At 39.1% G+C, this 24,665-nt stretch overlaps 2 protein-coding genes and 1 pseudogene across 2 annotated transcripts; all 3 read left to right on the top strand.

Moving 5' to 3' along the window:
- Nucleotides 1-1,932: 1,932 nt before the first annotated feature.
- Nucleotides 1,933-2,580, top strand: LOC144457679 (histone H3). Its single transcript, XM_078155710.1, has one exon. The coding sequence runs from the start codon at nt 2,113-2,115 to the stop codon at nt 2,521-2,523; it is 411 nt and encodes a 136-aa protein (XP_078011836.1). The 5' UTR covers nt 1,933-2,112; the 3' UTR covers nt 2,524-2,580.
- A 3,761-nt stretch (nt 2,581-6,341) lies between these two features.
- Nucleotides 6,342-6,961, top strand: LOC110194233 (histone H3-like; annotated as a pseudogene).
- Nucleotides 6,962-23,427: 16,466 nt separating this feature from the next.
- LOC144457680 (histone H3) lies at nt 23,428-24,271 on the top strand. Its single transcript, XM_078155711.1, has one exon. The coding sequence runs from the start codon at nt 23,555-23,557 to the stop codon at nt 23,963-23,965; it is 411 nt and encodes a 136-aa protein (XP_078011837.1). The 5' UTR covers nt 23,428-23,554; the 3' UTR covers nt 23,966-24,271.
- Nucleotides 24,272-24,665: the final 394 nt, after the last annotated feature.

The raw sequence follows: 24,665 nt of genomic DNA, 5'->3' as shown, positions 1-24,665 counted from the left end.
CAACATTAACTATCTGTCTTCTGTTTCCGGAACTTTTAACAAGTAGTTTTCTGTACTTTTCATGAGGGTTTGTGGAGGAGCAGTTTATCAATTCCCCTATCCCAACTGAAATAGCAAACTATAATCACATGGGAGGTTAGAACTCAGGGGTCAGACTTGACTGACAAGAAAGGGAATTTCTGCATTACTGAGTATGATCTCTATAACTAGTCAGAAGATATACAGAACTGAGATAAAATGTGAAATTAAGGACATATTGATGATGTTAAGTATCAACTTCCTGAGAGAATATAACTAGTTATAAGTTCCTATATTCTTATTGTGAATCAGTGTGCATATGTAAGCCTGTGTTAATATTTCTTTCATAGGAATCATAGTCTGTCCTAGTTCAGTGGGGTCCCATTCAAAACTACATTGCATATATATTAGTTGAGGGGTCTGTCTTCAGCCACTGTTTTTTTAATTGAAAAATGAAAGAATTTTTAAGTGAAAGAATGAAAGAAACAGGAAGGGAAAAGTCAATTCTAGAATCCTAAGAGGTAAAAGTTGTTCTTGAAATAAAAAGTGTAACACAGTCTATAATATTGGCTGAAATGGAAAGTCTAATGCATACAGTGAATTAATCAAGTGATCTTTCAGGGGAACAGTAATTTAAATTTTTAATAATTACATTGATCTTTCCAGTGTTTTCATTCTGGCCTATTAGACTTGAAGGCAGTGATTACTTTTCCCTGTCTTACCTCTATATTCCCACAGCCCAGCTCAATGCCTTACAAAAGTTTAATAAATGCTTGTTGTAAAGAGCGCTGAATTTAGAATCTGAGCACCTGTTACCAAACCCTAGGTTTTCAACTTCATCACTTGTATGACCTGGGTCCCTAGGATGAAATACAAAATTCCCTTTGACATTTAAAGCCTTCAGAGACTGGCCTCAACCACCTTTACTCCATTGCATGGAGTATCCTCCAACCAAACTGGTCCTCTTAACTGCTCCTCACACATGACACTCCATCTCTTGAGCCTCATGCTAGAACATCTTCCCTTGTCACTTCTGCATCCGAGTTCGCCTTTAAGTTTACGTTCACCTTTACGGTGCACCTCAGGCACTCCTTTCCATAAGAGACATTTCCTTTTCCCACCAGGTTCTAGTGCTTTCTCCCATCCCTTCATATCACCTTCTACAGACATCACTGGGTAAAATATAGTCATTTTAAGGGCATATTTCTATCTTTCTATGCCTAGCACAATACCTTAATCAACGCTTACTGATTGACTGTTGGAGTAATGTGAATAAATTTTTTATAAGAAATTTAATTTTCTTTCTTTCTTAAAAAAAAACCACGAATTGAGAGGTAGCATGGTGAAAAGGTGGGGAGTGGGGGGAGGACTCTAAAACCCCGGGATCCGTCATGCCTCTGACATATTCTGGCTACATGACTATCAGCAAGTCAAACAGCTTCTTAGAGGTCCCAGTCGACTCTCTAAAACTAGAATTGCTCACACGAGGCGTCCATTAACAGATGAAATCAAGAGTCTATACCAAGGAGTTTCCACAAGTCACTAAGAAGGACATAGGTTTTAGAGGGCATGTGACGAAAGCATAGAAAAGAGGTGGTAGGGAATGAAATTAATCTGGGTAGGGAAGAGAAAGGAACAGATGTAAACATTGACCAATCAGAAGCCGCCGAGTGCTTTTTTCAAATAAAAGCAATTTTGGTTGCAAACTACCCCAAAACTAAGTTCATCTTAAAGAACAAATTGAAATTAAACTCAAGAGGGAAGATAATATTGAAAGGAAATAAATTATGCAAAAACTAGAGTACTGAATAGACATTTGTACAAATGAAGGAAGAATTTTCCAAACAAAGAAAGAACCAGGGGGTGGGCGAATGTAAATGTTTATAAATATAAGCTATAAAGGTGAGACTTCATTAACCAGTGCAACTGTTGCGTTCATCAGTAGAGAGGATTGAAATATGAACCAATTAGGTTGAAGCACAAGTCTCAGAATGTGACGTCAGTCCAATCAGTACGACCCTGCCTCTATAAAAGGCGGCAGTAGGTGCCACCTTTTTGTCAGTGTCTTTTAGAAATTGTTCTAGTGTCTTCAACATGGCTCGTACCAAGCAAACTGCTCGTAAGTCTACGGGTGGTAAAGCACCGCGCAAGCAGCTTGCTACGAAAGCTGCCCGTAAGAGTGCGCCGGCTACTGGCGGCGTGAAGAAGCCTCACCGCTACCGGCCCGGCACCGTGGCCCTGCGGGAGATCCGGCGCTACCAGAAGTCGACCGAGCTGCTGATCCGCAAGCTGCCCTTCCAGCGGCTGGTGCGCGAAATCGCGCAGGACTTCAAGACCGACCTGCGCTTCCAGAGCTCGGCCGTGATGGCCTTGCAGGAGGCCAGCGAAGCCTATCTGGTTGGGCTGTTTGAGGACACGAACCTGTGCGCCATCCACGCCAAGCGCGTGACCATCATGCCCAAGGACATCCAGCTAGCTCGCCGTATCCGCGGGGAGAGAGCTTAGACAGAAATTTGAATTTTTGTTATTCAAAAACCAAAAGGCTCTTTTCAGAGCCACTTACATTTTCCTTGAAAATAGCTGTAATGCGATTTTTAGCGTTGGTTACCTAATCCAATTGGCCTGAGCACGTTCCCCTTAAATTGTGTCTGCAGGCAAACTTTGTGTTTTCAAAGGAGCGTTATGCACCGTTCGACGTTGGGGGGGTTACTCTTCCGGATCTCGCGAGAGCTTTTGGCAGACGTCTTGCCAGTTACAGGTTGAGAAAATACCAAAAGAATATAGGGTGCTCATTGCTTTAGGAGAAATTTCTAGCTTAAATTTACTGTTTCCGTTTCTCGCCATCTTTCTAAAAGCTTGTGATTATTCAGTTATATCCGACTCTGACCTCAGGGTGAGGAACAGGCAGACGTAATCTGATCCATTACTCGCCAAGCTTGCCCAATCAGGCAGGTCTTAAGCGTAGATGACTGCGTATTCCGGCATGGCTAACAAAAGGACAACCATGGCATCACAAAACTAAAAAGTGCAAACGCCTGAATGCTGGATATTTATTCTTCGTGTATGCAAATAACGGCTCACCCTCTAGAGCGTATGCAAATTAAGAATGTTGATTTTTTTTTTCCTATTGGCCAATAATCAACCAATCAGAATGTCCGATGTGAAACTAGTGACGTTAAGAAACTTCTATCCTAGATCTTTTGTATAGAGTCTCTATTTTTAATTTTGCTCTTAATTTAAATCTTTTTTTATTTTGCTTTTTAAAACTTGTATTTTCAGTTCCAAATTTCCTCCCTCCCACCACTGCCCCGCCCAACGGACTTCTTTTCTTGTATTCTCTGCTTTTGTTTCTATCTTCTGAGTATGTGTGGGGGCGCGGGAAGCAGGCGGGAAAAGCAAGTGCCAAAGCTAAGCTTTTATGTCCTTTATCTGGATTGCAGTTCCCGTGGGCTCTTGGAGGGAAACTACACAGAATGAGTTGGCACCAGGGCACCTGAAAGTATGTCTCGAACACTTAACTGAAATTTTAGAATAAGCTGGTAATGCATCCCGTGACAACAAAAATGAGTCGTATCGTTTCACCGGCACCAGCAGCAAGCCATAGGAAAGGGATAGGAATTCAACCAGCCCCCGAGCAAAGTAACACTCCCAGGGTGGTGTTCTACTCCATATCCAATCTATGCTATCACCTAAGAATATTTGAAATCGCCATAATCCTCCTGTGCCCTGGAAATCTTGGACACGAGTTCTATAACCCAAAGGATCTTTTCAGAGCCCTCTAATATAACTCTTGCTTTCTCGTTTTGTCTTAATAAATGTTAGCTGATTCCTAGAAGTAATTTTCCAGCTTTGAGATTCAAAGGATTTAGAACCAGAGGACCTGGGTTCAAATCCTGTTTCATCACTTACTGTGTGACCTTGGACAAGTCACACTGACTTCTTTGTATCCTTGTTCCTCATCTGTAAAAATGAGAGTTCGGCTAGATTTCTCTTGTCCTTTCTATGATCTATGATCCCGTGAATTTAACGGCAAAGCAGAATTCAACTAACACTGATGAAAGAGGGAGGCAGGTAACCAAGATGTCCAACCCTGTCAAAAGTTTTTAGTTCTGAGTGCCTCACTGAGGAAAAGGTAAATCAATTACAGCATATAATTCTATCCTAACAAGTTCATTATTGATTGCCACTCCCTTACAAGTATCAATCTGACCGTTTATTACCTAACATTCCTGCTTCTTATTCATACAGATGACACTCCTGTAGAGAATTTGTCTTGCTTTCAAAATACATGCAAAATCTAGTAGTTTTGCCCAAATAAACTAGCTTTTAATTTAGCTTATATATCAATAGCTGTGTGTTTACATATATAAAATATATATAAAATGTGTGTACATATATACACATACATATACGCATATATGACCCAGGCAATTTTTTTTTTAAGCAATAGCCTCCAAGGCTTCTTCCAGCTCTAAATATCTTTTTTCTTCTTGGGGAAACTCATAATATGGAAGCTTTCCCTCCATAGATGCAGTTAGGTCATTCTGTAATTTAATCCTAAACATTGACTGAGAAACTGGAGTATTACGTCAAGTAGAGAAACTGGTAAATTGGAGAGAGATCAGCCTGGTGAAGGGAATAGGAAAGTTTAGCCTGGAGAGCAACAGAGAGAGATGGGATTCGGTGGGTATATAGGTATCCACATTTTTAAATAGCTGTGGTGTGGAAAGGGGAATACATTTAGGATCTTAGAAACATGGGATATAGATTTAGAGGCAAAAGAAATATCAGAGGGAGCTTAATAGCAATATTTCTCTCCATATGTCTCCAATTTTTAAATAATGAAGTCAAAAGGCATTATTAATCTTTACTATGTGCCAGGCGCTGTGCTAAGTGCTGGGGATACACTGAAAGGCAAAGAGATGGCCTTTGGCCTCAGAAAGCTCACATTCTAAAGGGATGTTTCTCACCTATAGGAAAATGAGGCCTCTAAGAGGTTGAGTGCCTTCCACATTTGTTCTTCCTTGGCCCAAAGAAACAGAGAGTGCAGGATTTGGGTCCAGAGGATTAGCCCTGCCTCTTAATATTTGACTCTTGGCAATTCACATAGTTCAATTCTCTGGACTTCATCTATGAAATGAGAGGGCTAGGCTATATGAACTCTAATTTAAGCTCCCTTGCAGCTCTAAACCTATGAACCTATGACCTTCAGTTACAAAGAGGCAGCTTTAGACTTCATATAAGGTAAAAGTTCTAAATAATAAGTATCTAAGAGTGAACTGGGCTTTTTCTGCAGATAAGGGGGTCTTCCTTGAGGCATCCAACAGAAGTACAAATGACGACTTTTCTGGTAAGCTTAACAGGGAATTCTTGCCCTGAAAGTCTTTTTCAACCATGAGACTGTGATTTTAAAAGATTATATCTGTGTGCCACTTCAAATTTCATCACAACAAACTCGTGAAGAAACTAGCACAAGTATTACTCCTATTTTACAAATGAGGAAACAGATTTAGGTAGCTTAAGATTTGCCCGTGTTCAAATCTAAATCTGATTCTCAAGTCTTTCCATTATAACACTCTGTGCTTTCCAACTCTAAAAAAACCATGATCTTTTACTCTTTAATGCTCTGCCTCCTCATCCTCTCCTGGCTTCCTTGATTTTCTTCAAGTTCCAGCTTAAATCCCATCTTCTACAGGAGGGTTTTTCATCAGAAAAGCTTTTCATTCTAGTGCCTTCCAAATATTGATTATTTATAATTTATCCTCTATATAGATTGTTTGCACCTAGTTGTTTGCATGTTGTCTCATTAGATTATGATCTTTAGAACAGATACTACCTTTTGCCTTTCTTTATGTCCTGAAGTGCTTAACACTGCCTGGCATATACCAGATACCTAATGTATGTTATTGACTTTTTTCTTTTTAAGATTAAAGACTTTCCATAATTGGAATTATGAATTGAAAACAGACCTCCAAAGGAGGAAACACAGTATACATACATACATACATACATACATACATACATACATACATATATACAGAGAGTTCTGTTCTAACTTTTGTGCTTTAAAGTTGGTGGGTTTTTTTTAAGCCCAGTTCAAGTTTCTAGTAAATCACTGAAATTTTCACTTAGAAATTGGAGGAAATCTCCATATCAAGGGTAAAATGTTTCCTCTTTTTAGATAAAGCGATATGGTACAAAATGGATGACATTAAAAAGACACAGCAAGAGAAAAAAATGAACAAAAGAATCGAAACAAAACCCCACAGTTACACAGGGTTAGGAAGGATATTTTACTTAAACTAAGATTTAAAAAAATCAAAGAAACAGGGGGATGAAAAACGGACCAATCCTATCACAGCGCGCGATTTCGAAAGTTTCCTAATCCAATCATGTGGCAGCTTCAGTAGGTCTGGGTCTATAAATACGGAGCAGCAAAACACATTCTCAGATTCTGCCATTTCTTTCTCTCCTGTAAGACAATGGCTCGTACTAAGCAAACCGCTCGGAAATCTACAGGAGGCAAGGCTCCTAGGAAGCAATTGGCTACTAAAGCGGCTCGAAAAAGTGCTCCAGCTACAGGTGGCGTGAAGAAGCCTCACCGCTACCGCCCTGGCACCGTGGCTCTGCGGGAGATCCGCGGTACCAAAAGTCCACTGAGCTCCTTGTTCGGAAGTTGCCCTTCCAGCGGCTGGTGCGCGAGATCGCGCAGGACTTCAAGACCGACCTGCGCTTCCAGAGCTCGGCCGTGATGGCCTTGCAGGAGGCCAGCGAAGCCTATCTGGTCGGGCTGTTCGAGGACACGAACCTGTGCGCCATCCATGCCAAGCGCGTGACTATCATGCCCAAGGACATCCAGCTGGCTCGCCGTATCCGCGGGGAGAGGGCTTAAACTTCCTGATCTTTTGTAAACTTTTCCAAAGGCTCTTCTTAGAGCCACCTACGGTTTCTTCAAGAGCAGCTGCTGCACTCCTGGTCCTTACAGGACGAGTGGTTCTGGCGAGAAAAAACCTGGTTAACAAATGGTTTAATGGAAAAACTCAGTAGCCGACTTAAGTCTTGAACCCTGTTTTTCTTAGGTTTCCAATAGACTTGTAAAATAATGTAGGTGGGAATACGTCTAGGAAGTGCCGAGGCTAGTGCTGAATCAAGTATTCTGTGCAGTTCTCAGTATGTAGCTAATTTTAGAGGCCATCTACGAGAAGTGCTTTAATGTCCTTTTCCCTACTAATCTTTCAACCTATATTCTGACTTGACTTAAAACAGCTCTCTCCAAAGTTAATCTCTTCCGTTTGAGGCAGCTAGGTGGCGCAGTGGATAGTGTTAGGCGTATAATCAAGACCTGATACTTGGGTAAGCGTTGTGAGGATTGAATAAGATGTTTGTAAAGCACTTAGCCCTGTCACATAACAGATTCCAAACGAATATTGACATTGATCCAGGGATAGCTACGTGGCACAGTGGATAGAGCTCTGACCTTGGAGTCAGGAGGACCTGAGTTCAAATGTGGCCTCACACAACACTCACTAGCTGCGTGACTGGGCAAGTCACTTAACTCCAATTGCCTCACCAAAAAAAACAAAAGGAAGATCCAGCCATACTTAATTTAATTAAACAACAGGAGTTTATGCATAAGACATTAGTTATAGAGGATGCAAAAATAAAAGATCATTGTCTCCACCCTCAAGGAGTTCACATTTTTCTATTTGGGTTAAGAGACTTGCAAAACATAACTTAGTACAGAATGTTTTAAGTGCAAAGGAGAAATACAAAATACTTTGAGAGAAATTAAAAGAGGGAAAGCTCCCTTGTAGACATGGCAACAAAAGGCTTCATGGGAAAAAAAATAGCCACTGAGTTGGAGACAAGGAAAGCATAGATCTGGGTGTAACTTCAGGCATGAAAATGGGAGGGAGGAAACCTGGGTCATGAGAAATAATTAACCAGATTTATTAAGCACCTACTGTATGCCTGTATATTGTATCCCCAGTGGGCAGACAAAAAAGACAAAAATGAAACAGTCCCAGTCCTCAAGAAGTTTTGAATGCCAAGATAATGAGTTTATACTCATTAACTTGTATTTATTTTGTATATACTCATACATGTATGAGAAGTAGCATGGCATAGTGAATATATAAAGAGACAGCCTTAAAGACTAGAAGGCCTAGGCAAGACCAGATTCTCTCTGATACATCCTGGCTTTGTGACTGTGGGCCAGTCACTTAATCTCTCAGCACTCCAGATAATGTGTGGACTCTTTGTGACTCCTGAGTTTGTATTAATCTGATCAGCCACAATAGGATATGCTATACCTTAACTCCAACATAGGATGTCATTTTGGTCCTCTTCAAGAAAGAACACCAGCCAGTCCAGGCAATTCTCTAAAACTGCATGTTGAAGAAAAGTTTCAGTCCTACATTGGTAGAGGGAATTTCTTCTCTTCTGGGAGTTCTCTATACCAATGAAATCATATGTCTAGTCCCCATCTCTATGTATGTACAGGTTGTACTACATGATAGAATGTAAGCTTTTTGAGGACAGAGACTGTTTCATTTTTGTCATTTTTATTTGTATGAAGCACCTGGCACTATATTTAGTTTACAGTAGGTTCTTAAATAAATGTTTGTTGATTGATTAGGACTTGAATGGAATCCTAAGACGTTAGAGCCTAAGTACTCTAGATATCACATTGATTTAAAGGTGAGGAAATCATAGGCAATCATTGCTACAGGTTTCTGAGCAGAGAGATAATGTGGTCAGATTGGTGCCTTAGGAATGTTACAAAGGCTCTGAATCTGGAATTTTCAGTATATCAGCTACAGAACTCTGGAGATTCTAGAGACCTTTTCAGTGGATCTGTGAAGACAAAAATTTCCATGACTATGACATTTTAATTTCTAACATGGTAAATATCAATACATAAAACCTGGATGAATGTAAGCTCTTTGGGGTGATCCTCAGTTTTTAAGCGTGTAAAAGGATCCTAATACCAAAAAGTTTGAGAACCACTGCTCTAAGAACATCATCCTCAGCTCCCCATTTTTTTCTCATCCCAAATATACAATCCGTTCTCAAATCTTATCATTTCTACCTTCTTAACATCTCTTCTGTATCTCATTCTCTCCATTCACAGAGCCACAAACTTATTTCAGGCCCTGATCACCTCCTACCTCACAACTACAATAACCTACTAATTGATCTTTCAAATCTCTCTCTACTCCATTCATTCTCTATTCAGCTGCCATGATGATTTTTCTAAGGTGTATTATCTGACCATGTCTTCCCACTCGCTACTGATGACTTCCAAAGGCTATATTATTGCCCTAGCTTGCATTTCTAGCACTACATCATATAGTAATTATATTAATGGACATCCTTGCTCTACCTTTGACCTTATTGAAAAGGCCTCTAGTTTATTGGATTTTGTTTTATCTAAAATGGGATAACTTCATTAGAAATAATGCTGACTGAGGGTTTTAGATAGATACAGCTTATATTAAGAAAAGATCTCCTATGCTTTCTAGCATTTTTAATGGAAATGTGCATTATATTGAAGAAATTAATTTTTGGTTCTATATTTTATATTTGACTTTGTGCTATAACAATTCTGTTAAATCTGAAGACCTTTTCTCTGAGGTTTGGGTGGAGAAGCTTAGGTGTGCTAAAGTCAAAAACTCCCCTCTTTCTGATGTTAGATACCAAGGATACAATGCTGATACTAAAAGAAAAACTCTCTTCTCAATACTCCCATAAAACATTGTCTTGTCATGTCCTGCTAGGTTTGTGGCATATTCCTGAGAAGTTAGGGCAACTTGGGCTTGTCCCATCTTTAACCAATTAAAGTGGCCTTATGGAATTCCCCAGTCCCTAGCAAGTTTGCCCTTATCAGGAACCTCAGGGAATAGCTAGAACCTGTAAATTTACAAAAGCATTCCTTAGCAATGGTGAGAGGTGGTCCTCATAGTATGTGGGGGCTATGTCAGATTTCTTTGATACAGCCAATAATTATCTTTCATCTCTGTCCTGCTGGCCAGTTAAGATGCTTTCTGTTCTGTTCTTTGTTCTACAATTATAAAAATGTAGTGCATCTTTAATTCAGTGTCTCTTAGCCAGAGGCAGGGCCATTTGACATATTATTAAGTCACCTGCCCCTCACTTAACTCCAATTCACTTGCAAGTCATAACATCTCCTTGTTGGCATGATCCTCTTCGAGAACAAAGGACAAACAACAACCAGCCTGTCATAATAAGCGATGTCTTACGCGGAGATTTGCCTCAGTTTGCCTCTTTGTTAAATTTCAAATGAAATAGTATCTTTTCAAAAGCTTTTTCTGTGATTTATTGCTATAATCATAAGTTTTTTTGTTCTTATTATTAATATGGTCAATTATTTTAATAGTTTTCCTAATATTAGACCAGTCCTGCATTCCTGGTATAAATCCAACCTTGTCATAGTGCATAATTTTTGATACATTGCTGTACTGTCCTTACTAATATCATATTTAAGGTTTTTTTAAATCAATATTCATTAGGGATATGGGTCTATAGTTTTTTCTCATTTTTGACTGTTCCTGGTTTAGCTATCAAGACCATTTTGATATCAAAGGAATTTGGAAGGACCCTTTCTTTACCTATTTTTCTTGAACAACTTAATGTAATGTTGGAATTAATTGTTTTTCTTAATTAATTGTAAATGTTTGATATAATTCAGTCATTAATCCATTTGGTACTGTGTTTTTTTTCTTTGAGAATTCATTTGTGCCTTGTTCAATTTCCTTTTCTAAGATTGGGTTATTTAGATTTTCTTTCTTGTCTACTAATCTGGGCATTTAATATTTTTGTAAATATTTATCCATTTTATCTAAATTATTTATTATTGGTATATGATTATGTTCTTACATTATATATAAGTATATAATAAGTTCTTAATAAGTTATTTTCTTTTTTATTGGTAGTAAATTAACATTTTTTCATTTCTGATAATTTGGTTTACCTCTTTCTTTTTAAAAACAAAGTAGCAAATAGTTTACCTATTTGATTTTTTAAAAAAACAGCTAATTTTTAAATTAATTCAATGATTTTTTTCCTTTTAATTTTGTTAATCTCTTTGATTTTCATGATTTTCATTTTGGTGTTTAACTAGAGGATTTTAATTTATTGTTTTTTCAGGGTTTTTTTTTTAGTTGTGTGCCCAATTTGATATTCTTTCTTTTATGGATGAAAGTGTTTAAAGATATAAATTTTCCTCCAAAGACTGCTTTGACTTCATCTCCAAAATATTGGTATATTATTTCATTTAAGTAAATTATTGATTGTTTCTATGATTCTTGCTCCATCCATTCTTTAGGATTATTTAGTCTCCAATTAATGTTAATTGTATCTACCCAATTAAAATTAATTGGCTCTTTATCAGTGGCCCTTTGAATATAATTTTTATTGCATTGTGGTTTATAAAGGATGTGTTTAATATCTGTGTATTCCTGCATTTGTTTGTGAGATTTTTATGCCCTAATACAGGGTTAGTGTTTTTTAAGTTTCCATGAACAGCTGAGAAATAAGTAAAATTTATATTCATTTCTATTCTCATTCTATAATCTCCAGAGGTATATTATATCTAACTTTTCAAAAGTTCTTTTCAAGACTTTTACTTCTTTATTATTGTAGTTTGTTTTGCCTTAACTAGATCTGAAAGGAGTAAATTGAGGTCCCCGGCTATTATAATTTTACTATTTCCTCTGATAATTCATTTAACTTTGCCTTTAGGTATATGGATGCTGTGTCAGTCAGTACATATATGCTTAGTATTGATATTAATTCATTGTCTGTGGTACGTTTCAGTAAAATGTAGTTTCCTTGTTTATCTCTTTTGATTGTTTTTGCTTTTGCTTTGTCTGAGATCATGATTGCTTTCCTTGCCTTATTTTAACTCTCTATGGAGTTGTTTCAAATGTGTGTCTTATAAACAACATGACATTGGATTCTACTTTCTAATCTCTTTTGCTATTTTCAGATTTATGGCTGATTTCATATCATTCATATTCAAAGTTATGATTGTTAATTTAATATTTCCCTCCATCCTATTCTCATACTTTTCCTTCTATTTGTTACTATCTTGTCTTCATAAAGAGGATGATGAAAATAAGTTTGGTCAAATTTTCTTCTGTTCTCCTGCCCCTCTTCTTCTTCTCTGACTCAGAGCCCATTAACAACCTCTTATTCTTTCTTTTCTTTTTAGCTCCTCTTTGAAATTCACCACCTTCATTATAGTTATTTTGCTCAAAATTAATCCCTGCCTTCTCTCTTACTGCCTCCCCCTTTCCATTTTCTCTTTCCCTCCTATTTCTAAATTGAGTGATACCCAATTATGCATGTGTATATGTGCATTTGTGTGCTTCTCTGTGTGTATATTCTTCCTTCATTTGACTATTTCAGATAAGACTAAAATTCAAGTGTTGGCTACTCCCCCAACCTAGCCTCTAAAGATATCTACTTATGCACCCTAATTATAAGATTATTTCCCCCCATATTGCCTTTCACTCCTCCCCACTCACACCTAGTATATTCCTTTTCCCCCTCCCTTTTCATTCTTTATAAGATAATCGAAACGTAACAGAATGGGTTTGTTTGGGGGTTTTTTGCTTTTTGGTGAGGCAATTGGGACTTACCCAGAGTCACTCAGCTAGTGAGTGTTATGCATCTGAGGCCAGATTTGAACTCAGGTCCTCCTGACTCCAGGGCCAGTGATTTATACACTGTGCCACCTAGCTGCCCCTGTAACAGAACCATTTTCTGGCTGTCTGCTCCATTAGACTCCCTTTATGACCCCTGATGATGATAAGGTTCAGAGGGAATTCATGCATCATCTCCCTATATTTGAATGTAAACAATTTACCTTAAGTCTCTTGTGATTGCTTGCTTATCTTCACTTTTTAGGTTTCTCTTGACTCTTATGTTTGTATTTCAAAGTTTTCATGCAGCTCTTGTCTTTCTTTTCATCAGAGATGCTTGAAAGTTCTCTCTTTCATTAAAGATCCATTCCCTCCCCCTTCCCCCATCACGGTATTGCACTCAGTTTTTCTGGGTAAGTTAACCTTTGTTGTAAGCCTATATCTTTTGCCTTCTGGAATATCATATTATAAGCTCTTTGTTTTTTATAGTATCAGCTGTTAAATCATGTGTGATCCTGACTATGGCTCTTCTCTAACTGAATTTTTTCTGACTGCTTACAGTATTTTTTCTTTGAGCTGAAAGTTCTGGATTTGGGAAATACTATTCCTGGGAATTTTCATTTTGGGGTTTCTTCCAAGAGGTGACTGGTGGATTCTATTTCCATTTTCTGGTTCTGAGAAATCTGCAGTTTTCTTTTACTTTTTTTGAAATATGATGTTTACGTTTTTTAGGGTTTTTTTTTTTTGGTAATGGCTCTCAGGTAGTCCAATGATTTCTTCAATTCTCTCTCTTTGATCTATCTTCCAGGTGAGTTGTTTTTGTCATGAGATATTTCACTTTTTTTCAGCCTTCATTTTAAAACTTCTTATTGTCTCATAAAGTCATTAACTTCTGTTTTGTCGATTCTAATTTTAGGGAATAATTTTGTTAGATAAGTTTTTATACATCTTCTTCCAAATTGTTAATTCTCAAATCATTCTTCCATAACTTTCATATCTTTCGCCATTTTTCCCTCTACCACTTTCATCTTATTTTTAAAATCATCTTTAAGGTCTTTTTGAAACTCTTATTTCTTCGAGGAACTCTGGTTGAACTTGTGTCCAATGTGTGTTTGCACACATATTGTGTGTGTGTGTGTGTGTGTGTGTGTGTGTGTGTCCTGAGCTTCCCTGTCAAAATAGCTCTATATAGTTTTCTTTTTTGTTTGCTCACTCTTCCATCCTACTTCTTGATTTTGGATTTTATGTTAAGGCTGGGCTCTGGGCACTTCTGGCATGAATGTCTGAACAGAGATTTTATCCTATTGGGTCTTTTTGCTGCTCTTCTTGAGACATTTGAGCACTGTGTTATTCCAGGATCTCAAGCCAACTCAGGCTCAGGACCAGCAAACTTTCAATACTTGCCTAGCGGTGTGAATCAGGGCAAAGTCTAATCATTGTCCTCCTAGTTTGAGCTCTTCAAGTTCTTGACCTGGGTTCGGGTCTGCACAATACTCCTTTTGGTTTACCAGTAATTAGAAGTTCCAGTAGATTACTGCCAGACTCAGCCAGCTGGAAAGTTCTTACTGGTTTAGATCGACAAAACTGAAGGATCCCCTTTGGTCTGGGATTGCTGTCCTGGCGATTCCTTGCAGTCTTCAGACTCAGTTTCTGGATCAATCAGAGCTACCAGGCACTGTTTGTTTTGACACTTCACTCAGTACATAGTATAGGGTCTGTGACTGTCCCTCACCCTGGAACATCATTCCATTCTGGATTTGTGACCTGGAATTGTCCAGTCACTTCAACTGCTAGTTCCTTCTCCTTCAGATTGCCTTCCACCTACTCTCTCTGTATATATATATCTTTTATGTACCTAGTCATTTATGAATCATATACTCCATTAGAATATAAGCCTGGCACATAGCAAACATTTAAGAAATACTTGTGGACTGACTGTGGCGTATTAAATGATGGTAGAGGGCAGAGACTGGTCTTAGGAAGACCAATTACCAATTAGGGAAATTAAGTATAGAGGATAGAGTCTGGGTTTGAGGTTAGAAAGACTGGTTTCAAGTCCTGCCACTAACATAATACTGGCTGTATGATCATATGAAAGTCATCTATCCTCTCAGTACCTAAAACACTCTAAGACTATAAATTTCTGGGCAACTGCCAGTCTGCGTTGTTATAGGGATATCATAGGTCCAATTCCATCAAAAAGATGACAGATTTTGTCTTGAATGAATGGGAAAATTTTTACGTCCATGAAAATAAATATGAGAAGAGGGAAAGGCAAGTTTTTTTTTACTTGTTAAAACAGGAGTTTTGATAGGAAAATACGTGTTATATTAGGATAACTCATTTTTTGATGGCAGTGGCAATGATTTTTTGATGTAGTGGCAACTTGTCTTTTCTTCTTCAGCATCACTTTTCTTCAATTGCCTAATCCTTTCTCATTCCATCCCCTGAGAAAGCAATTTAGGATTCCAGAGGAATTCGGGGCCTGAAGGTACAACTAAGGGTGGAAATTAGAGACTCCACTATCCCTATACAATGAGGGCTAATGATGGCAGGAAATAAAAGTTATGGTAAAGAGGCCGCAAGAATTCAAAGTCACTGAAACCTAACCTAGTATTGGGAATGGAGACCCATTTGGTAGATTCCTGATCATGGGATATGTTTCCATGAGTCAGAGATGGGCAGAATTGTAGTGCTAAAAGAAGAGCCAAGCAGTCCAAGTGTTCTCAGATAAGGGAAGGTAGCACTGTGATATCCTTCATAGCCATTCAGACTAACTGATTACTAAAATGCCAATAACTGAGAAATGTAGAAGACAGCCAACACTATCTGCTAGAAAACTGCAGAGGGAAATAATGCTTCATAAGGACAATAAGGGAGTGGCAACAAATAGCAACAGCCTTACCCTATCCCTACCCAATCATCTACTGTAATCTACTGAGAAATGTAGGCAGAGCAATGAATTATACAATGAAGATGGCCAGAAGAACAATAGAAAACACCAGTAAGGAACAACCACAAGAGCTTCAGTAGGAGATACACACTGGAGAACCACATTAGAGAAAACACTTGCTGAGAACCTACCTGGTACAACTATAAGTCGTTAAGGATAGAAAGGCCTTTGGGAAAGAATTGCTCACAGCTGGGCATCATTTTCTGTGAGTTCTGTTTGTTTTCTATGACCTATAAATAAACTTGTACATTTTTGTGAGTTGTTTATTTGTAAAGGAAGTTTGTGACAACACACTGGGTGGTGTCAGGAAATTTGCACATTAAATGACATACAAAATCAAAACCAAAGAGCATGTCAATCCTGATGAATGAACTGGAGGTCCCAATGGAGGGGCAGTGGTCCAATATAATCTATCTTCCAGTAAGTAAGCATGAAGAAGTCTCCTACATCTTTCATAGGGGAGAAAGGAAGGATGGCTTTTCTGGCTTAATGGACATTCCCCTCAAGTAAATCAGCTTAGCTAACAGGGAGTCCATGCCTTACTAGCTGTAGATCATAACACCTAAGAGGTCCACCGTGCTAATGGGCCCATTGTAGAATAGGATCATTAATATATTTAACTTAATGCACTAGTTCCTATCAATACAACTTTGGTGAACTAAGGGGATGACCAAATTTTCAAATAAATTTAGAGTGTGGATTCTTTTTCAGGTTGGATTATATGTCCTCTGAAGTCACTTCTAACTCTGAATTTCAGTAATTCTGTAACTGATGTACATTGACATACATTACATATATGTAGTATTGTTGGCCCCAAGAAAATACATCTTATCAAAGCCTTGAGTGGGATTCTTCAATATCTTCTAGTTTTTATGATGACACAGTCCTGACCATTTGGTACTTCCCACTGTATTGGTGAAAAACTCAGTTCTGGTAGAGGCATCATGACTCTTGTCATACACTAAATAAAAATTCACCATATGTATAGCTAGGAGTTTAGCTCACTGGAAGGTATGACCTCTACCAGGGCCTAAAAGTGTTTCATATTTTAATGTTTTAAGTATTACCTGATTCCCCTGGCTTTAAAGTCAGGAAGCCCTAAGACTAAGTTCAATCTGCTGGAGCTCAGAGGGTATGCTGTTGTAGGCATGGTTCTAACTCTAGCACCCTCTTAATTCAGACTTAACGTTAGGACTTAATGAAGGACTTAGGAGTCATTGAACAAAGTAAGTTGACTTTGTTCCATCACCACAACGTTATATAGCAAGGATACAGTGAAACTTAGCTTCTCTAAATGAAGGCCCCCTCCATCTTCATCTGGAAATATATCTGATCAATAGGTCATCAGGGAATCAGAATACGGAAAGGGGCTGGGGGAATATACTACATCAAGGAAGCTACATCAGGGAAATGCTGGACCTATCACTCATTGGACCATGGGTCTTTACAACTGGGAGCCCTCTCCTAGATCTGAGGAGCTGACTTTTCATCAACCATTTTGTAAGCCCCACACATGTTTGGAGGTCATATGAGTCTGCTTTCTTTTTGAATGAAGCATGCTTGTTCTATCATCAGGTGAATTAAGTCCTCTTTTTGAGGAACTACAGAGATCTTTGCAGAAAATCTGTCTAGAATAGCATCTAGACAGCTCTCTCCATTGGCAAGAGAGCTTTTGAGGAAAAATATGGGTTGTCTTGTGTGCCAGAGGAACTTATGGAGGAATTTTTACTAAGGACAATTTGGCTTCTTACCTAAAATGGAGGAGGTAACTCTCAGATAACCCTAAATTCTCAGTTCCCCTTGGAAGGGATTTGCATGCTCTGGGAACTGTTATAAGATTGGCCCTGTGACAGTATCCTCTTAAAGTGAGGTTATAAGCTTATAGAATATACCGATGGAAAAATACTGACAATAACATTTTTGTAAGGTTAGTACAGCTGTGTCCCCCAAATGACATTTTGTCTACCACCAGTTTGTTTTTTCTCCCTCATAACAAACCCCCCAAATTATATTTTGCCCTGACCTCTGATATGCAATTGCATTAGCTCCAGGAAGGCAATCCAAAAGCATAAGAAGCACACCCTCAGAAGGGCACTTTGGAACATTATCTCCCCTCCAGTAGGAGCATACTTTCCTTCAGGAGCATCATCCTGGCCTTCCTAATGAACTCTCTTGTGCTCTGTGCTCCCTAATGCAGCACTGCCCTACATAAATGATAGTCTAGGTTAGTGTATCTGTCTGAGTTCTCTCTCCTCTTCCTCCTCTTCCCATTACTAGCAATAAAGTTTTGCACTGAACTGACTTCCATTGTTTTTACATGTTATTCTCAGCACCTGACATCATTAAGGGATTGTTTTCCTGGATGTCTCTTAACGGCCCATGGGTCTTTCCTTAGACATAAACTGGGTACCTGGACAAGGACTTACCATATTCACAGCATGACCTACACTGGGGGAAGTAGAACACTGTAAGCTCACTTGTAGAAAGCAAGGGTCAATAGGGGAATCCTTCATCCTTCCAGGAGGGACTTCCTTGTGCACAATAACAGGATTTCATTTGAAACTAGACTTTACCTTTGAAAGGTGAGACTCATTCTGTCCTTTTATTTTCTTTACTTTTCCACTTGTATTAAATTTTGGTTTGATTTTAATTGTTGGCATTTTCTAATTGTTTTGGGTTGGAAGAGGACACTGTAAGTGAAAAGGCAAATAGTAACCTAAGACATGGATAAGGATTAGTCCTTTGATTTCATTGATATGCAAAACTTCCAGAAGAGGAAATTTTCTCCACTAATACAGGCAAAACCTTCTTTGAAATTTATAGTCTTAACAGGGTTACCTAGAGCATTGAAGGGGTATGTCACACAGCCAAAATGTCAAAAGTGAGACTTGAACTCTGATCAGTGAGTCAAGTTAAGAAATATTTGGCAAGTGCTTACTATGTGTCAGACACCGTGCTAAGTGGTAGGGATTCAAAGAAAGGCAAAAACTGCCCCTGTCCACAAAAAAGCTTACATTTAAACAATATCTCTATCATGACTGACATATAAGATATTTACAGAGTAGATGGAAAGTAATCTGAGAGGGGGAAACATTAGCGACTGAGAAGAGCTGGAAAGGTCTCCCACAAAAGGTAAGATTTAAGCTGTCTTGAAGGAAGCCAGAGAAATTTAAAAGTAGAGGTTTCTTCCTAACTCCAAGGCCAGTTCTCTGACCATCATGTCATGCTACCTCAGCTTAACTTTGTAAAAGGTTGTTTGTGTAATTTGTATAACTTTTTATTTGGGATTTAGTGTTATTTCCAAACCCACTAGCTATGCTAAATTTTGGACCTCATAAAAGACTATTAATTGTGACATTGTCTAATAACTGTGCTGAATGGACTGCTTGGGACATTTTACATGGAATATAGACTGTTAAGAACTGTGTCTGCACATTGCAGTCACATGGACTGCAATCCATGCAAGAAATGGTGGGAGATGGGTCAAGGAGAGAGAAAAAGTAAGTCATTTTAAAGGTACTTGAAAGACACAAGCCTCCCCAGGTTTCCAGAGAAATTTCCAGAATTGGAAATAGGGACAAATGTGCCTAATGTATCCTTGGAGATGTTCTAAGGATAGCAAGTATTATCTCTCAGTAGAGCGTGATAGAGGTGATCAGAGGAACTCTCTAATGTGCTCTACTAGGTTTTGTAGGGCTCCCATGGAACATGCATAGGAATGAGTCTGTGCCCTCCGTCACTTTCTATATGTGTCCTGGATCACCACTGAATGACTTTCACTTTAGAATGATGCAAAATTCCTTTACTGGTAGAAGGGAGGGCTATGCCAAAAAGGATTGGCCCCTGAGCCAGGAAGAACTACTTTTTAAGTAATCTTTAAAAGGAGTGACACATTTTTTATCTTTATTCTTGGCTGTTTGAACATGTCAGAATTCTTAGTTCTCCCCAAGACTTCCAGTGGGGGAAGAGGATAAGGAATGCTATCACTAATAACTATGGCAGCTTCTCAAATGTGTTAGTGAGAGCTTATGTGTGTTTAGGTAAGCTACAGACTGAATCTCGAGTCCCTAACTGTTTTGTATTTCTTTCCCCGAGCAAAGGTGACCAAACAATAATCCTGAGACTCCTGGCTATGGCAACAACCCCATGAAATTGAGAGTCTGGAAACTCCCTGGGTCTGGGCCAAGGTTGCCCTATAGAAAGTGATCACATCTTCTCAGAGGGGATGACCACTGTCAGGAGGATACTTCAGGTGAAAAGACTAAGAAAGTCCAAACCAGGATATTGCTTGGCGGAAGATAGCCTTCATCCAGTTGCATATGTCTGCACAGATAGTGAAACGTGTCAATCAGTCCCCAAAAGTATTTCATGTTAATGTTTTAAGCATAAACCTTCTAGGGAGATCATAATGGTTATTGTAATTTAAGTATCTGCCAAAGTATACATATGGATTTTTTATTTTGAACATTTTTGTGGTAAAAGAAACAAATAGCTGTTCTTACTTTGTACTTTAAGTATATATTCTATACATGATCCCATTACTTTTTGGGGGAAACCCTAGATATGAACCAAAACTAAGCTTTGTTTTAGATATTTTCCCAAGTTTTACTCTGGGATAGAAGTATAGTAAGCAAGAGTATGAGAAAAGCCTTATTCCTTTGTTTTAGGGTTCCTGCAGGACTGAACCTCATTTGTTTGAATATAGAGCCAGGGCCTGTCAGTGGGAGAGGTCCTCCTCATTTCATAACATAGCTCATTGTCTAAATGTAAGTAGGTATTTCCCCATTTTGTGTGTGTGTGTGTGTGTGTGTGTGTGTGTGTGTGTGTGTGAGAGAGAGAGAGAGAGAAAGAGAGAGAGTGTGAATTCTACCATCAGTACAGATGGGCACCTTGACTAGAGAGTCATTAAGTGAGAGGGTATCAATATTTTCTGGCAAGTCTGTATTATCAGTTTACCTTGCCTTAGTCTTTTCTTGTACAGACCGCATGTATAGGGAGCTCAGGTTGAAATGGGACCTCACGTCTTCAATCTAATGTTCACTTCCTTCCAAAGCACAGCAGTAAGCCAAGCCTAATCTCTCAAAGCAGATGTTTGGTTTTTGTTTTGGGGGGTTGTTTTTTTTTGGGGGGGAGTTTGTTGTTTGTTTTTTGCAGCTTAAGACAATGTCTGGATCCAATGCCTTCCCAAATTCAAACTTGGACTTGATCCTGTTCATCCTTACCCCTTTCTTTTTAAACATTAGCCCTAATTCTAGAGAAGCTAATATCTCCAACCAGTTGGAAATAGCCAAGTCAGCCTTGATGAAAGGCTTAGAGCTGTGGATTTGGAGTCAGAGAATTTGGATTTTGAACCTAAGCCCGTTTCTGGTGATTTTCAATCTTGAATTTCCAACTACATATTAGACATCTCAAACTAGATGTCTTATTGATACCTTAAATTCAGCATGTCCAAAACTTTCCTCCCCCATTCTCTTCTCCTTCCAAACTTTTATATTACTCTAAAGGGAACCACCATCCTCTCAGTCACCCAGGCTCAAAACTTAGGTGTCATCCTCCATTCTCATCCTCCATATCAATCTGTTACCAAGGTCTGTGGATTTTACCTTTGTAACATCTCTCCCATATATACCCCTTTGTGTCCTCTGACACTGCCACCACACTGGTATAGGCCTTCATCACCTCATGCTTGGACTATTGCAATAGCCTGGTGATTGCTCTGAGTGCTGGAAATCTCTCCCCACCCCAGTCCATCCTCTACTCAGCTATCAAATTGATCTACCTAAGACAGGTCTGACCTTGTCACACTGCCCCACCTCCAATTCAGTCAGTTCCAGTGGCTTTCTGTCACCTCCAGGGTCAAATATAAATTCTTCTATTAGATGTCCATAACCCTTCAAAATTTGCCCTTCCCCTTAGCTTTTCAGTCTTCTAACACCCCATTCTTCAATTCACTAGTCTCCTTGCTGTTCCTTTGAACAACACACTACATCCTAAATGCAGACATTTTCACTGGCTATCCCCCATGCCTGAAATGCTCTCTGCCCTCATCTCTGCCTCCTGGCTTCCCTAGTTTCCTCCAAGGCTCAACTTTTACAGGAAACTTTTCTTGATCCCTTTATTCTAGTGCCTTCATTCTGCTGATTATTTCTAATTTAATTAATTCAAATTATTTCCAATACCTTACTTGTTAAACAAAATGTAGCTAACCACAGATACCTAGAGTATTTCACTAGAGACCTTTTTCCAAGTTGATTTCCAAAATGGTTGATCACCATTTTTTCCCCTAGAACAGAAATGAGATGTTATTAAGTTTGCTTTTGTAATTTTGAAGAAAACTATATATTCCTCTGATTCACCCATCACTATTATCTCGCTCAAAAAAGGAAATAAGGCTGGTCTGGCATGACCTATTCTTGATATATCCATGTTGGATCTTTCTCAGTTACTTTCCAGGGAAGAAGGGTGTCAGCTGGTGACTTGGTCAGACCTGTGTTTCAGGGAAGATCACTTAAACAGCTAAGTTTAACTGGAGTGGGTAGAGACTTGCAGTAGGTAACCCAACCAGCAAGTAGCCTGTATTATAGTGTCAGAGGAGACAAGGAGACATATGGAAGAGATGCTATAAAAGTCACAGTATCACAATGAGTGGGAAGAACATATGCAAATAAAGATATTGTAATTCTATATTTTTATTGGTTAGTTTACTGAATGATTATTTTTAACTCATCACAGAGCCCACATTTCTCTTCCTGTGGTTGCTATAAATGTTGCTTCACTACTCAAATTGTGTTTTAATTTCACTACCTTTGCATTTACTTTTGCTTTTGTTGTTTTTCAGAAAGCAGAGTGGGAAATTTCCTGCCAAGATTAAAAAAAAAAAGTCTTCTCCTGTTGATCTGCAGTTCCCAGTTGGCTGTCTGCATTGTGGGCCACAATGAATACTTTTATAAAAGCTTGGTGTCAAGGCACCTATATACCTAGTCGTTGTTCTCATATAGCTGACCGTTGAAATCTTGGGCTAGACTGGTACCGGGCCAACAACAAGTGGTATATTATCTCTCACCACCTTCAGTGGGCCATAAACAATAGGAGGCTGATATCCTTCCCAACATTCAGGCCTGCTGGCTGCCTAAGAATGTGAAGAGTCCCCACAAAATGCAAGGCTGATAAAGATTTTGAGCTGTCAGGTGGTTAGAATCCAAAAGAAAAGCTTGATAAAAATCCAAAGGTTCTTTTGAGATTCCCCCACTCTGAAAGGATGTAGCTGTGCTACTTCCTTAAGTTATAAAAATGCACTGATCTCACCTTCATTGAAAAAAGTTAAGGAACCAATAAGGCTAAAACTCATTTTGTAGGTGAGGTAAAAATAACTTACTTGCAAAATCATAGAGCTAAGGAGTAGCAGTCTGAATTCCAAATCTAGCTGTCTTACTCTAGCCTGATGTTAATTTATTGTTCCTTTTCCTTTCTCTTAGGTGAGGGATAAATGCTTGGATGATTGATTGATTAACTGAAATGAATTAGAAACGAGAAAAATAGAATGAGAAATCTGGTTACAGAGAAGTAATAGTCTAAAATAACTCGATATTTTTCCCAAAGAAATACTTTTATCCAGTTGCAGGAAACGTCAAATAGCATTTAAAATAACATCTGTTCAACTAGACTATGACACAGTACTAAAGGAATTTTGTCGGTATGTCGGAAAATCCCGTTTGCAGGGAATGAACAAAAGAAAAAAAAATCTGAAAACGGTTGGCGCCTTCAGTTACAAACTCGATAATGGACCAATCCGGTGTCAGCGCGGGATTTTTTTGAATATGCTCTAGTCCAATCAGAAGAGGGCCTTGTCTATAAATAACGCAGTATTCTCTTTTTCTTTCTGCTGTAGTGAGTAGCTTTTTCTTATTCGATTGCGATGGCTCGTACGAAGCAAACCGCTCGTAAGTCTACCGGTGGCAAGGCGCCTCGTAAGCAGCTCGCTACGAAAGCTGCCCGTAAGAGCGCGCCGGCTACTGGCGGCGTGAAGAAGCCTCACCGCTACCGGCCCGGCACCGTGGCCCTGCGAGAGATCCGGCGCTACCAGAAGTCGACCGAGCTGCTGATCCGCAAGCTGCCCTTCCAGCGGCTGGTGCGCGAGATCGCGCAGGACTTCAAGACCGACCTGCGCTTCCAGAGCTCGGCCGTGATGGCCTTGCAGGAGGCCAGCGAAGCCTATCTGGTCGGGTTGTTTGAGGACACGAACCTGTGCGCCATCCACGCCAAGCGCGTGACCATCATGCCCAAGGACATCCAGCTGGCTCGTCGCATCCGCGGGGAGAGGGCATAAACTATTGGCGGTCTTTGAAATACCGTACCCAAAGGCTCTTTTCAGAGCCACCCACAGTTTCCCTAAATAACTGTAGCGCTCTTTCCTGTGCTGGTTTTTGGGGGTTTTTAAGCATTTCATTTCCTTTATCTGCTGCTTTCTTGGGTTACTTTGCCACACGCTGCTCAGAAGTAATGGCTGCTTCAGGCATTTTAAAAACATTTCTGAAACTTTGCTTAGCAGCTTAGCAGCTGGCTGTCCATTCTCAGAGTGGTCGACCACTTCAAACAGGCTCCTCAGCCATCTAGAAAAGCTAGCTTCTTTGCCTTTTTGTGTACCACTTGGGGGGGGGGACTAGTAAAGGGGGAGGGAATAAATCCAACGGTGATTTCAGACATGAACACATGTACAGATACAGAATTTACACTCAATATTTGTGTGTGGTGTGCTACTGTCTTAGAAAGCTTATTTGTTTTTGTTTTGCCTTCACAGATGTCTCAGTTTCTACCTACAAATGAGCAGAGAAACTTAATGTCTTTTTCTTTGTTCCCTCAATCTCTCCAAATACATTCTTTCATGCCCACCTAGTTGGGGTGAATTGGATCCAAATCACAGACTTTTAACCCCCAAGATTATTGTCCTTAGAAGTTTAGGCTAAGGCTAAGCTCAACTGAAATTACTTCCATTTAATGTAAAGAGATGAGTCAAGAGTACCCAACAA

The sequence above is a fragment of the Phascolarctos cinereus genome, unplaced genomic scaffold (genome assembly GCF_003287225.1).
Source record: "Phascolarctos cinereus isolate Bilbo 61053 unplaced genomic scaffold, phaCin_HiC Scaffold_5;HRSCAF=322, whole genome shotgun sequence".
Lineage (NCBI taxonomy): Eukaryota > Metazoa > Chordata > Mammalia > Diprotodontia > Phascolarctidae > Phascolarctos > Phascolarctos cinereus.
This window is presented reverse-complemented; position numbering and strand designations above follow the sequence as displayed.